Below are 14,350 nucleotides of genomic sequence, written 5' to 3'. Positions count from 1 at the left end.
TCAGTTGCATCCATTTATTTTGCTTTTAACAATTGTCATAATATAACCACAATAATAGATATGGAGCAAAAATGGATAATTGATATTGAGGTAGATCAACAATAAACTGACTGAAGGATGAAAGGAGCACTGAAAGCCACCTTGCAGATCACAGCCAATGTTAATTCAAGTCCCTGCTATTATTTGAGCCAAGATTCCAGTCAGCTAGTTCTCCCAACAAAGTTATCAGTGTTCACTATTTAAACAAAAATTATAGCCTGAATGTTGTGGCCAGTGGTGAATGGATGGTGCCAGCCTTAAGCCTGTCTGCAGACTCAAATGGGCTTGTGCATAGTAACTTGCATTTATTGGAAATCCATTTTAATGTGGTGGTATCTTACAGGGATCTAGGACAAGTGTGAACATGGCAAGCAACAGTGTGTCTCCTCAACACAGTTAAAAAATCCTTTCTGAGCCATTGTGAGCCTGATATTAACCTTTGGAAACCCAACTACTTCAAAGCTAAAATCAGACCTGCAGAATCTGAAACAGGAAATGTAAGTGAGAACATTTAAGCCAATGCTAAATCACGTGTAGAATTAAGAGAGATGTAAGAGCATTGAGAAAAATAGAAAAAAGTTTTATTGTAACTTTTAAACATTTCCCACAACTAAAATCTGAAGGAATTAAATCTCTACACATTTCAAAGTAACTTCCAGTTCCAGAAAAGTTGTTTGGTAATAATTAAGATTTACAACACTGTTGAAAATTCACTTACACTTGAATGAACAGGTTCTAACCTTTCTGGCATGTTGAGTTAATATCTGGTGGCTAAGAAACACAATGCCACACTATATCTATGTCTTAATGCTGAATCTCTTGGCAAGTTACAGCAAAGTTTCTGGAGGAGTCAAGAAACTGGATGGTAATTTTTTGCTTTTCACCTTACAGAAATGTTGGCACTACAAGTACTGTCTGATTTATTCCTTAGAAGCTGTATATGTTAATCTGAGATGAACGTTATTTTTAATGGGAAGATCCAAGCTGTTGTTTGGATATAAAATACAAGTTGAACTTAACCCTAATACTTCATGAAAATTTGGTTTAAAGTCACTGCTTATGGTAACATTTGTTTTTCAAACAACATCATTATGGTCAGAGAAAAACATTTGATCATATAAACATCTCTTAAGTTTTACTTAAGTGTCATCCAAGGCATTGATGGATCATACTCACATGTGCACAGGAGCAAGAGGTGATGGGTCATAATGGTAACGCCCCTCATGGTGTCTGGCATCAATTGGAACAGGCGGGTGAAAAGATGGGAAAAGTGGGTGTGGAGCTGCAAAATAAGAGACAAGAAAGTTACAGGCATATTTCAAAGAACACATACTTATTGTACTGAATCTTAGGGTTAAATTAATTGATAGTTAATTGTTAACAAGTCAACAATTCATTTAGTCCATGTGTTTTTGGAGAAGGTCAACATTGGTCTGTATTAAATCTGTACCACTGCCACTGAGCCACCTTATATCAGTTCAGTTTAAGGGCATCGGCTTTGATTTAATGGTAGCAATTTCACCTCAGTGTCAGAATGTGAATTCAAATCCTATTCCAGGGATCTGATACCATAAGATCACAAGAAATGGGAACATGATTAGGCTTCAGACCCTTGAACCTGATCCGCTATTTGATCGGATCATGGCTAGTCCAACACTCCTCACGTCCACTTTCCTGCCCTTTCTCGGTAACTCTGGATCCCCCTACTGATCAAGAATTTATCTCAGTCTTGAAGAAATATACAAGGATTCTGTCCTCACAGTTCTCTGTGGCAAGGAGTTCCAAAGATTCACAACGCTCTTAGGGAATAAATGCCCCCTCATCTCAGTCTTAAAACAGTGCCCCTTTATTCTGAGTCCTCTGATCCAACCGGTTTAACTTTTGCTCTTACGACAATCCCTCCATCCCAAGGTTCATCCTAGTGAACCTCCTCTGACCTTCCTTCAATGAAATAATTTGTTTTAACTATGGGAATCAAGGCTGCTCACAGTATTCTTGTTGTGGCCTCACCAGTATCTTGTACAGTTGCAGTAAGACTTCTCTGCTCTTATACCCAAAACTCCTTCAAATAAAGGCCAACATTCCATTAGCCTCCCTGATTACCTGCTGTACCTGTGTGCTCACTTTCTGTATTTCGTGCACAAGTAGTCCAGGTCCCATTCTTTTGTTCTCCCTTCCAGGAAATCATACAGTGCAGAGGAGGCCCTTCAGTCCACCAAACTTGTAGTGCCAAAAATATACTATGACCGACATGATCTGACTTACCCCTAGGCCCAAAGCCTTGCATGTTACGACAATTCAAGTGCTCAACCAAGTACTTTTTAATGTTTGTGAGGTTTCCCACCTCAACTACTCTCCCAGGCAGTGCATTCCAGAACCCCACCACCCTCTGCATGAAAATATTATTCCACAAATCCCCTCTAAACCTCCTGCATTTCACTTCAAAATTATGCCCCCTTATTATTGACCCTTCAGCTAAGGAAGATAGCTTCTTTCTATTCAACTTATCCATGGCTGTCATAACCTTGTACATCTCTGAATGGTCCCCTGTCAACCGTCTTTATTCCAAAGAACACAACCTGAGATTATCCAGCCTCTCTTCATAGCTAAAATGCTCCAACCTGGTAAACATCCTGGTGAATCTCCTTCTCACTGCCTCCAGTGCAATCACACCCTTCCAATATTGCAGTGACCAGAACTACACACAGTACCCCAGCTATGCCCTAACCAAAGTTCTGTACAGCTCCATGACTTCCCTGCTCTTACAATCTATATTGCAAGGTCAGAAGTCACACAACACCATGTTATAGACCAACACGTTTATTTGAAATCACAAGCTTCAGAGCGCTGCCCCTTCATCAGGTGAAGTGATAGAGGCATAGAAATCAAAGGGCAAACAGGTCAAAAGATAATACAAATGCTGTGAGCAGAGTGTCAACAGGCCAAATAAAAGGTCTCTGCAGGTGACCAAGAGTGTATGAATAATGTGTCAACAGCTGAATAACAAGTGAAGGGATGACCTTTAAGCCAATTAAATGAGGCAGAGAGATAATTACAAAAAATTAAAAATAGGGTAGTGCTGAAGACAAACCCAAATGACTGGAATAACATGATAGATATCACAGCTGCATGCCAAGGGTCTAACCAAAGTAATAAGTAATCCAAAACTGTAGAAACTAATTAAGGTAGAGAGATCATAACAATTTATCAAAGCGATGGTATCGAAACAGGACAGTAAGGAAGATTCTACAGATACAGAACAGTGTGGTGGGGTCAAATGGAGCAAGGCATGAACTTGAGCTCACTGTTGAGGTTGTCTTCATGGGTTCAGGACTTGGCTATCCATTTTTGCTGATAAACAAAATAAAATGAAGCAAGGAAAGCAGGCTAATAGCAGAAGTCTGCAGACCAATCAAGGATCAGTGGCTTCAAGACAGTTGGGAGCAAATGGAAGGAGGAAGATGATGAAGAGGCAGGATGGAGAAAAAAGGTTAAATGCTCAGGTGGCAATTATAATTCACAGACTGAAAAACCACCAAGCCCATGGTAGACTCATTCTCAGCAGGAAGGTTGAACTGGTGGAAAAATTGAGAGGCCTCAAGGACAACTGGTAGATCCAAGACAAGAATAGGAACCAGGAGGAACAATGAGGTAAGGAGAGGCAAAGTGGAGAAACGTGGAAGTCCAGTCAGGGAGTATCTAGTCATTTATTCTGTGTGATTTGGAAGAGCATTGTGTAAGTCAGTAACTTGACTGAGGGACTACTTCATTGACTTCCGAATTGAGATGGCTTTGGTGTCCCATTGACACTATAGGAATTCCACCGGACTCTGTGGTCTTCTCATGAGCCTGAACAGAGCAAGGTTAGATCAGGTAACTTACCCATATCATGTTATCTACCATCCTCTCCAGCATCACCCTCTCAATTTCTGCCTAGCATGAAGAACTAAAGTTTCTTCCCACATATTTTCTGAAGTGGTCAATAAAATGTTTGACTGATTTGTGGAAAATTGACAGACTGAAGGGTTTTCTCACTTATCTTCCATAGATTAGTATGCTGAGGTACATTGTATCAAAAGAAATGCTTATGATCATTTATCCAAAGTAAACTGTTGTGGAACCAATATACAAATAGTGAACTTGATCAGCCTTTGGACTTAAAAATAAAACTGGGGAATTTATGTCCATCAACAAAATGTGACATGAACAGTTCTCAACAACTGGAACAAACCTTCAGTAAACTCAAACATGGAGCCATCACATGATAAAACAACAAGATGTTCACTCAGTGCTGGCCAGCAATTTGCTGAAGAAGGGAGGCAAGACGTAAGTGTGCTTCTCTCCCCAGATGATCACTCCTGTTAGCTTGTGGTCACTTCTGTAACTTTGTGGTATCACTTAAGGGTTTTTTGAGGTAGTTTGCTTCCAACACTCCTCCATTCTCTTTGCTTTGTCTTGGGCCTATCTGGTGATAAATGCTACAGGACACACCATCACAGAATGTGTACAGAAGAGGTGCAATTCTTAGATAACAAGCAAGTTTATTGCATGACACCAATAAGTACAACCACATTTGGTCAGGAGTCATTACCAGAATCTTTGAGATACATTTGTTCCCTCCGAAAGCTAGAGTTGAAATTCTTGTATAAACTCACAGACTGTGGGTGACATCAGTGGAATTGTTGGAGCCAAAATAATATAAGCAGTCGTTCACCTCTGAAGACCCAGGGGCTTATTAAACAGTAATATTCCTGTGTTTCCCTCGCACAATCACAAAGCTTTCTCACTCATTCTCACTACCCTACGTGCAATCATTGGAGCAACGACTCATTTCACCTCAAAGTGTCCTGCAGGAAAAAGATGGACCCTGTATGCAAAATTACAAAAGGCCTGGAATTCTGCTTCAGTTAAAATTCCTTTCTCTCAAGATGATTCACCAAAATAATCAACTCACTGTATATACAATACTAGTTTACAATATAGCTAAAAAGAAGTATGCAATATATACAGAACTTTCAACATCTGTAGTTGGGACATGAAAAATCTGTTAAATGAATGTCTTGGAAAAGAAACCATCCAAAGGCAAGCTGGAACACATATACAAGCACTTTAACTGTCACAAATGGAACAAAACCAATGAATTTCATTACCATCAGAACTCAACTATAAATAAATGAACTCAGCTCCTTGAGCAATTGTTTATTTCTGCCCCGTTTTCCACAGAGCAGCTTTGAGTCACAAAACCGACAGTCCATCATACTACCTAGTCTGCTTGGGACAAATCCTTATGGCTGGAAGTGACCTGCATGACTAGATCCAGCATAATTATCCATCTCGTGACTTATTATTCACACATGAACAATACATCTGGAGAACATCATAACTCAAGTGTCTGTGTAATAAGTTACTGTACTGTTACCATCTTCCGTTGCAGCCTTTGACAAAATGCCACATGATGACTTTTCCAAAGTCAGGCTAAAACTGCTGAAGCAGAACAAAATGCCACTAAACCTCCATACCTGCTATTTATCATACAATTTCCTGACTGATGGTTTCACAAACCAGCTGCTAAGTGCTGTGTACTCTACTGTCAGGAAACTAACATGCTAAATGGAAGACAGCGAGAGTAATGGGGAGAAGCAGTGGAATCAATTTTACTCTGGGAATTAGTTTTTCTCAGAATTTTAATGCTAACAGGACTCGAATGAACATCAAATCAGATGGTTGTTGCTGCTAAATGTGATATATGCATGTATCAAAAAGGGATTTTATCATATCTGAGCACCTATAAAATTGTCCAGTTGAGTGAAATAATATTAGCTTTAAGCCAGGGGTGTCTTTTTGCCTTTGTGGGTCTCTCAGCTATCTGTGATTCAGTCTCAAGGTCACACTCAAATTTCTTACATTACAAATTGACTAACTTCCAAAAGTGTTTCATTAGCTGAAAAGCACTTTGGGATGTTCTGAGATTGTGAAAGGGGCTATAAAATTGTAAGGCTTTTCTCAGATCTCAAGTTAAGGAACGGGTTTTGGTTTTGGTTCAGTGGTAGTGTCCTTGCTTCTAAATCAGAAGTCCCACAGCAAAACACATTATCTGGGCTGACATTAGTCCTGTGCTGAGGGTTTGCTACATTGTCAGAGGTTCAAATTTTGTGATGACAGTCCTGTTGATGATAACCATCTGTCCTGTTAACTCAATGTAAAGCTTTCCACAGAACAGTTTGAAAAAGAGCGAGCTGTACTCCCAGTTTCCTGGGCAATGCTAGAGTCAGGGAGAATCCCAGAGGACTGGGAAATCGCTAAGGTGACACCCTTGTTCAAAACAGGAGTAAGGCAAAAAACAGAAAACTACAAGCCTATGAGCCTAATCTCTGTCATGGGTAAGATTTTGAAGTCCATTGTGAAGGGTGAGATTCCTGAATACTTGGAAGTGTACGGTAAATATAGGCAAAAATCAGCATGGTTTCATCAAGGCGGGGGGGGGGGGGGTAATGCCTAACAAATCTACTAGAATTCTTTGAGGAAGTAACAAACAGGTTAGACCTAGGAGAGCCAATGGATGTTATCTAGCCTGACTTCAAGGAGGCCTTTGACAGGGTGCCACACAGGAGGCTGCTGAGTAAGTTAAGGGCCCATGGTGTTAGAGGCAAGGTGTTAGCATGGATAGAAACTTGGCTGTCTGGCAAAAGGCAGAGAATGGGGATCAAAGGGTTCTTCACAGGATGGCAACCAGTGACAAGTGGTGTTCCATAAGTGGTGGCATTCCTGATGAAGAGCTTATGCTCGAAACATCAACTCTCCTGCTCCTCAGATGCTTCTGACGAGCTGTGCTTTTCCAGCACCATACTCTTTGATGGTGTTCCATAAGGATCAGTGTTTGGACCATAACATTTTACTTTATACATTAATGATCTAGGTGAAGGAACTGAGGGCATTCTGGCTAAGTTTGCAAACGATACAAAGATAGATAGAGGGACGGGTAGTATTGAGGAGGTGGGGAGGCTGCAGAAGGATTGGGACAGGTTAGAAGTGTGGGCAAAGAATTAGCAGATGGAGTATAACGTGGGAAAGTATGAGGTCATCCACTTTGATAAGAAGAATTGAAGCATGGACTATTTTCTAAATGGGGAGAAAATTCAGAAGTCTGAAGTGCAAAGAGCCTTGGGAGTTCAAATCCAGGATTCTCTCAAAGTAAACTTGCAGGTTGAGATAATAGTTAAGGCAAATGCAACGTTGGCAATTATTTTGAGAGGACTTGAATATAAAAGCAGGGATGTGCTTCTGAGGCTCCACATTTGGAGTACTGCGTGCAGTTATGGGCCCCATATCTCAGAAAGGATATACTGGACCTGGAGCAGGTTCAGAGGAGGTTCACAAGAATGGTCCCAGGAATGAAATGCTTAACATATGAGGAACATCTGAAGACTCTGGGTCTATAATCGATGGAGTTTAGAAGGATGAGCAGAGATCCAATTGAAACTTACAGAGTACTGAATGGACTGAATATGGTGGATGTTGGGAAAATGTTTCCATTGATAGGAGTGATTAGGACCCCAGGGCACAGGCTTAGAGTAAAGGGAAGACCTTTTAGAATGGAGATAAGGAGAAATTTCTTCAGCAAGAGAGTGGTGAATCTATGGAATTCATTGCCACAGAAGGGTGTGGAGGCCAGGTCATTGAATATTTTTAAGGTTGAGATAGATAGATTCCTGATTATCAAGGGAATCAAGGTTTATGGGGAGAAAATGGGAGAATGGGGTTGAGAAACTTATCAGCCATGATTGACCGGCAAAGCAGACTTGATGGGCTGAATGTTCTAATTTCTGCTCTTATGTCTTGTGGTCTATTCCTCAAACATCATTCTTAGAAGAGCAGATTTGGTCCTAACTCACTTATTTTCTATGCCCAAATTCACTGTTGCATTTCTTACAACAGTGACTGAGATCGGGGAAGCTGCTGAGTACAAGTGTATTTTTGATGAAATAGACTTGTGTACGGGATCAGTGGAGAAGAATTTCATCACAAAATTGGAGAGTGATTCCCCCCTACTCTTTTGACTAATAGCAGGGGGTCAAAATATTTGAGGACTTCTCTTGAGATTTTTGTGAGATCTACTTTTAATTTTTTGGCTACTTCGTCATTCTCACTCCTTTATTATATGAGATTATGAAATAATATAATATCATCTATTGTGCTGATACTTGGTGGAATTAAACTCACAAGAAGCAGAATTAGAAGAATTCATCAATATCATCAATAATCACTGTTCCTTAAACTTAAAGCCACAACATGAAGGCAAGCATTAATTTTCTAGAAACCACAGTATTTAAACTGGCACAAGACCATAGGAATAAGTTAGCAATGGATGATGTTTATATAAATAAACTGGCATACATCTGGACACAAAAGGCAGTGCATTCTTTTGTGGAGAGATTTAAAATTGCTCTTTCCTTTTTGCAACCCCTCAATGTCCTCTGCAGCCCATCTGCTCGCAATGCAGCACACATCTCCTCCATATGAAGCTTCTGGCCTCCTTTTGGAGACCATTTCCCATCCGCACACCCCTCATAACTTTTGTTTCCCCTCTTTTTCCTTGTTCTCCAATTGGTTGCTGGGATTGAATGTTCCTGCCATTTGGAGATTTTGTTTTTTTTTTGGGGGGGGAGCGTGTGGATTAATTCACTGCAGAATTTGAGCACTAATGAATAAACTGTACTTATTTAGTAGTGAAAGCAGGATATTGGCTCTCATTCATGTTTGTATCGAGATTTTTAAAAGCTAATAAAGTGTATTGCTCCCTATTGGCTCACCCTTAACTTAGCAGCATGTTGTTGCAAACCTTATGAATCATGTGAACCTGCTCGGTTCCATTTGGTAATGCTATTCCCCACACAGTTTCAATGGGTAAATTAAGCAGATACTTTAATACTAAAGTAAGTGAATGCTGTATTGCCAAAGGCACTGTTTTCAAATCAGGGAGTTATATCAAAACCTCACTGCTTCTTCAGGTGAATGGTAAAGACTCAATGGTGCTGTTGATGAGGAACAGGAAGCATTATGTATCCTGGCTAACTCCATCCCTCAACCAAAACCACAAAAAGAAGAGATTAATTTATCATTTATTTCAATTGTCCCTTCCTAATAACACTGTGGGTATAACTACCCCTAATGCACTGCAGCAGTTCAAGAAGGCAACTCACCAGCACCTGCTCAGGGCAATTAGGGATGGACAATAAATGCTGGCCCAGCCAGCCATGTTCACATACAGTTATAGAGTCATTGAGATGTACAGCACAGAAACAGACCCTTCGGTCCAACTCGTCCATGCCGACCAGATATTCCATCTCGTGAGCAATAACACAAATTGCTACTTGTGAAACCTCACGATGTAGAATTAGATTCTGTGGTTACCCATATAACAGTAACACCTAGGAAGTAATTCACTGCTTTTAAAGAGCTTTTGGACATATTGAGGAATATTAAGTTGCAAGACGGTTGCAAATTCCCTCTTTATTGGGCTATATGACCAGAAGCAATTCCTTGAACTTTCTAACCATAAGTACTTGCATTGCAATTTCAGAATAGCAAAAATGGTTAATGTGCATCTCCTTTCCTCCTTCTGCCTCTGCCCTAGGCTCAATTTCTTGCTTTGTAGAAATCTTGTTAAAGTGTTTATTTAGAGAGAAAATGAGCAGAGTTAAAAAGTAAACAGTTGCAAGAGCAGAAAAAGCGTTATTAGAACACCCTTCCTTCCTCCCTTCCTCAAATGGACATTCCTTTCCCCAATAGGGAATAGCAAATCTCACCATCTCATTTTACATGAAATGTTCAAGAAATCACAAAATCAATGTCTCAGGGATATTTGGATTAAGACCGCACTTTCGAAGGCAGTGATATTATTTTATACTATAATAAACATCTTTACATTCTATCACTCATCTAATACTGCCAAATGTTTGTCAGCTCTAAATGGTTAGGATTATAGGAAAGGTAATTACATATGAATGATTTTATTGTCACTTGTATTTTACAGTGGAAAAAATGCAGTGAAAAGCTTTTCATCTGTTGCCATGATCCGGTACCATTTTGAATAGTTTTAAGAATAAGAAAAAAAAAGAAGATATCGAGTCTATCAGTCTATCTCATCATTAACGATGCCTGTGTCGCCATCCCTCCTGCACTCCTTGCAGCTATCTACACCGGACCCAACCAATGTTGAAGTGGCCACTCTTCAGGTGACATCTTTCATGACTGGGCCGATTCTCTTCTGCCACTACCTCGCTGTTGCCTGCAGTGGACCCACCAATGTTGAATTCACATCTCTTGCTGCTGGGCCCACCTCACTGATGTCGCTGTGATGCCCTTCCGCCACCGCTTTGCCCCCGCCAGTGCTAGACCCAGCCAACAACAAAGTCACTGATCATCAGGTACCATCTTTCGCTGTTGGGCCTCCGCCAAATTAGCAGTTGCCAATTCCGATGCCAGGTCCTGTGCTCACCCGGTAAAGTAAGTAGGGGTTCACTTGCCACCACCATAGGTCCAATTTAGAAGTTCTAAACCACTTCACAGATGTGTTATCAAGTAACAGCTTTAGCACAGAGCCACCTTCCAGGCAGATGACCTAGAAGTGTTACATAGAGCAGCACAAGGGTCTTGGAAGGGTTTATATGGTTATAGAAGGGTGATATCATTAATAGATTGGAAAACAAGAGCGCATTTTCTTACATCAGTTAGCTGAATTGACTGGATAGTTGTTTTGTGAAGCTGACTGGCACCAACAGAAAGGATTCAATTCCTGTACTGGCTGAGGTTACAATGAAGGTCCTGCCTTTTCAACCTTACCCCTCACCTGAGGCATGGTAACCATAAAGTTAAACTCACCACTTGATGTCTCTCTCTCTAAAGAGTCCACTGAGACTATGAGAACTTCACTTTTATATCTAGGACCAGCCTGCACTACCGCTGCTGTTTGACTATCTTTCCCATCATTGGATTTGGAGAATCTTACTAAGGCACCACTGGAGACTGTTTGCCTGGAACAATGAAATGCTTGGCGCAGGTTATCTGAGTCTCCAGAGATAGAGGAGCACAGTGATCATGGCTGCCTGGTAAACCATCAAATCCTTGTCCTCAAATATTCTTTTTCTCCCCAGTCAGTTAAAAGTGGAATTGCCTCATTCAAGATGGTGATGAATTAAGTTATCTATGTCTGCTTTCACCAACAAGAAGCTCCCAAGTTGCGGAAATAGTTTGTATATTCCAGAATCTCAGAACTGACCTTTACTGATGGGATGAGGTTTCTGCTGTGCGAGCTTGTTGGAAGCGGATCTTAGTTTTCTAAGTATTTATTAAAAGCCCATAATCTTTCTACACTTTGGAAAATGAGTCGATAATTTTTTAGTTTTAGTTTTCAGTTTTCTCAGTTTTTTGATAAGTGAACATATAAGCATGTCTGTGTGCTGGAGCTCAATGGCTGCAGTTGGAGTGATTTTGATTTTAGAAAAGGAAAAGCACCTGAATATAAAATCTCATCCAACACTTCTAATGCTGTGGTATTCTCTCAGCACTGCCAACCTGGAGTGCTACTACTGAATCAAGATTGAGAACTTTCTAACCATAAGTACTTGCATTGCAATTTCAGAATAGCAAAAATGGTTAATGTGCATCTCCTTGTTTTGAGCTTCCATGGTTTAACATATTGACATTGCATGATTGCCAACAATAAATGAAATTTTACCACTAAAGCTTATTCACGTTTGAATGCTTCTTGGATTAAATAATTGAAGCTGAGGGGGTTAACAAATTCAGTTCTTGAGACAGAAACATGTTGTGTTAAAGTCCATGTTCTCAAGATCCACAATACTCATTTCTCACACAAAGATGATAAAACATAGCCTGGCATTTTGATTGCCAAATGCCAGATTCCAATGCATGTAGCACATTCACTGTCTAACCAAGGCAACAATAATTGTTCCTTGATTTTAGTCAGGTACAGAAGTGAAACAGATCAGGTAGTGAAGGGAAGCTAGTTTACTTCCTATACTTTACTTCATAATATAAGAAGAGTATTGTTGATATGTGTATCACATCTACATCCCCTTCCCTTTCAAACAATATCAAACCACAGCCGCAATTTTCTAATGTCTATTTAGCTCAGAGTATTACACATGAATTTTGAGAAACAAATTTTCTTGTAATTGATGGTTACAAACTATTTGCTATGATAGTTTTTGTCTCTTCTTTTATTGCACTTGTCCTCCAGTGGTCTCTATCCAATGTTTCATTAATAAGTTTCACACTCATTTCAGAAGGTGTATTTTGCTCTAGTCAGATGAGATTAATTTTGTGCAGCTTCACCCAAGAAGAAAGGATCTCCAGCAGGTGAAAAATTAATTTGGACACGGAAAAATTAAAATCCTACTTGAATTCTCAGAATATTCTTCCAATTCTATTCCAAATATGTGTCTACAACATGCAATTGACCTGAATCAGAAACAGAATATCTCCTGCCCAAAACATACAGAAGTGGTTATTCTTCAGTGTCCTTCAATAAAGTCAGTAAATTCAGTTTAAATGTGTGTCCTCACTGTACATATTATGCAACATCCTAAGTTAGTCAAAAGACACAAGCTATTGAAAGCTCTAAAAAGTCAACTTGTCTTTAATTAAAATACTTTCCCCCCCAGCACGTTACAACTTTCACACTTACCCTTATTCCACAGTCAGGCACACTAAGTATCGAAGAAAGGCTGGCGTGTAATATTTTATTGCAGGAAAGAGAAACTAATGCTGGAAACCATCAACCAACATGTTGCGACACAGTTAGAAAGGATTCATTGTAACCTAAAATGAACAGCAACTTGAGTAGAATTTGGGAGTTAGAAGGGGATGAAATATGAACTTCCCTTTTCACCACAGGGCTAAGTTATAACTGAGATTTGAAATCTCACTCAAATGTTTTTAAGTAGGGCTAACTAAACCAGAATTTTGAGGTCTGATTTGTGGTTTGGTTAATTTTAGTCAAATTTAAACAGGTCAAAAAACCAATTTAAACCAGAAGGTTACCCCTCTCCACCATTACCCATATTTCGCTGCAAATATTTGTAGCTGCATCCACAGGAGACAGGAAATTCCTTAACTCAACTGCTCACTCAGACAAATTAAGCTGTCATCTTATCCATACAGTTATCCTGAAGATGGTTTCCAGCTGCATAATATTCCTGAACTGATCTCTTCCTGGCATTTGGCTGAACAAGTGCTCCTAGCTCAACATTTAAACTTCTCACCTAACTCCAACTTCCTTCTGCAATAAGTAAACTAACCTAGCCCAAACATCAATGAGTTTTCATGTGAAATCTAAAGTTCTTGGAACCATCAATTTTACCCACACTTGCAGTTAACCTCAATCAAATGCATCATTGTATTCAATCGCCTCCTTACTCATCAATCTGCCAAAGCAAATCATCTCTTTCAGTGATGAAAATAGATAAAGTGAAGATGGGGGAGGTGAGAAAGTACATTTAGATACTGAGGGTTTAATGAATTCGATAGTACAGATTTGCAAAGGATGCTGGTGCAATCCAACTTTCATTCATAAATTTCAGAGTTTTGGTTTTCAGCGCAAACAGTGTTATCTAATTTCCCATCAAATTCATCCACTGACATAGGATTGTGATTTTAAAAGCATGTGTGATTTTTTTTTAAAAACAGCTTTTTAAAAATAAATAATTAATTACTCCCTGTATTAAACCTGCCCTAGCACTATACTTTCAATCACAACGTTGTGAACAACAAGGTCAAATTTACAACATTGAACAATAATCCAACTTTTTTGAAAATCAATAAGCTTTTTCAGGCAGGTTGAATGCACTAGAGGAATGTTCCGAATTTGAAATATGGATTTGTGCTTTCAATTAATCTCATACTGAATCCCAGTTCTGCGATAAACCATGAATATTCCAGTATTGACAGGACATCAAAGTAATTTCCATAGGATGTGACAAAGATGAGATGGGCAAGGAAAAACAAGGAGAATTGTAAAAGTGTGGGACTGGGGGAAGATAAGGGAGAAAGATGGGAAATAAAGTTCAGCCAAAGTTTAACTTGTAAGATGCAAAAATCTAAAAAAAAATCATCATACATTTTTATGAAAAAGAAACATTTTTCCCCTTCCTGAGTCCCCGTTTCCAGGCTAAAACATATTAACTGTAGACAAGACTTCTCTTCTTGTTAAATTGACAAGTTCCCCAACCAAGGATTATTGATAAAGTATCTGGGAAAATACTTGAATTGATCTCTACACTCTTCCTGT

General features: G+C 39.5%; 1 protein-coding gene across 5 annotated transcripts in view; it reads right to left on the bottom strand.

The window, feature by feature from the left end:
- The window catches only part of LOC122549307 (transcriptional activator GLI3-like), a 396,212-nt gene that overhangs the window by 163,762 nt on the left and 218,100 nt on the right, over positions 1-14,350 (bottom strand). For all 5 annotated transcript variants that reach the window (XM_043688905.1, XM_043688906.1, XM_043688908.1 and 2 more), the window contains one exon: positions 1,216-1,321. In XM_043688905.1, the coding sequence (XP_043544840.1) occupies positions 1,216-1,321 (106 nt within the window). The remainder of the gene's footprint in view (positions 1-1,215; positions 1,322-14,350) is intronic.

This window comes from Chiloscyllium plagiosum, chromosome 4 (genome assembly GCF_004010195.1).
Source record: "Chiloscyllium plagiosum isolate BGI_BamShark_2017 chromosome 4, ASM401019v2, whole genome shotgun sequence".
Classification (NCBI taxonomy): Eukaryota; Metazoa; Chordata; class Chondrichthyes; order Orectolobiformes; family Hemiscylliidae; genus Chiloscyllium; species Chiloscyllium plagiosum.
Note: the sequence above shows the minus strand (reverse complement) of the source record. Positions and strands in the feature narration are given on the sequence as shown.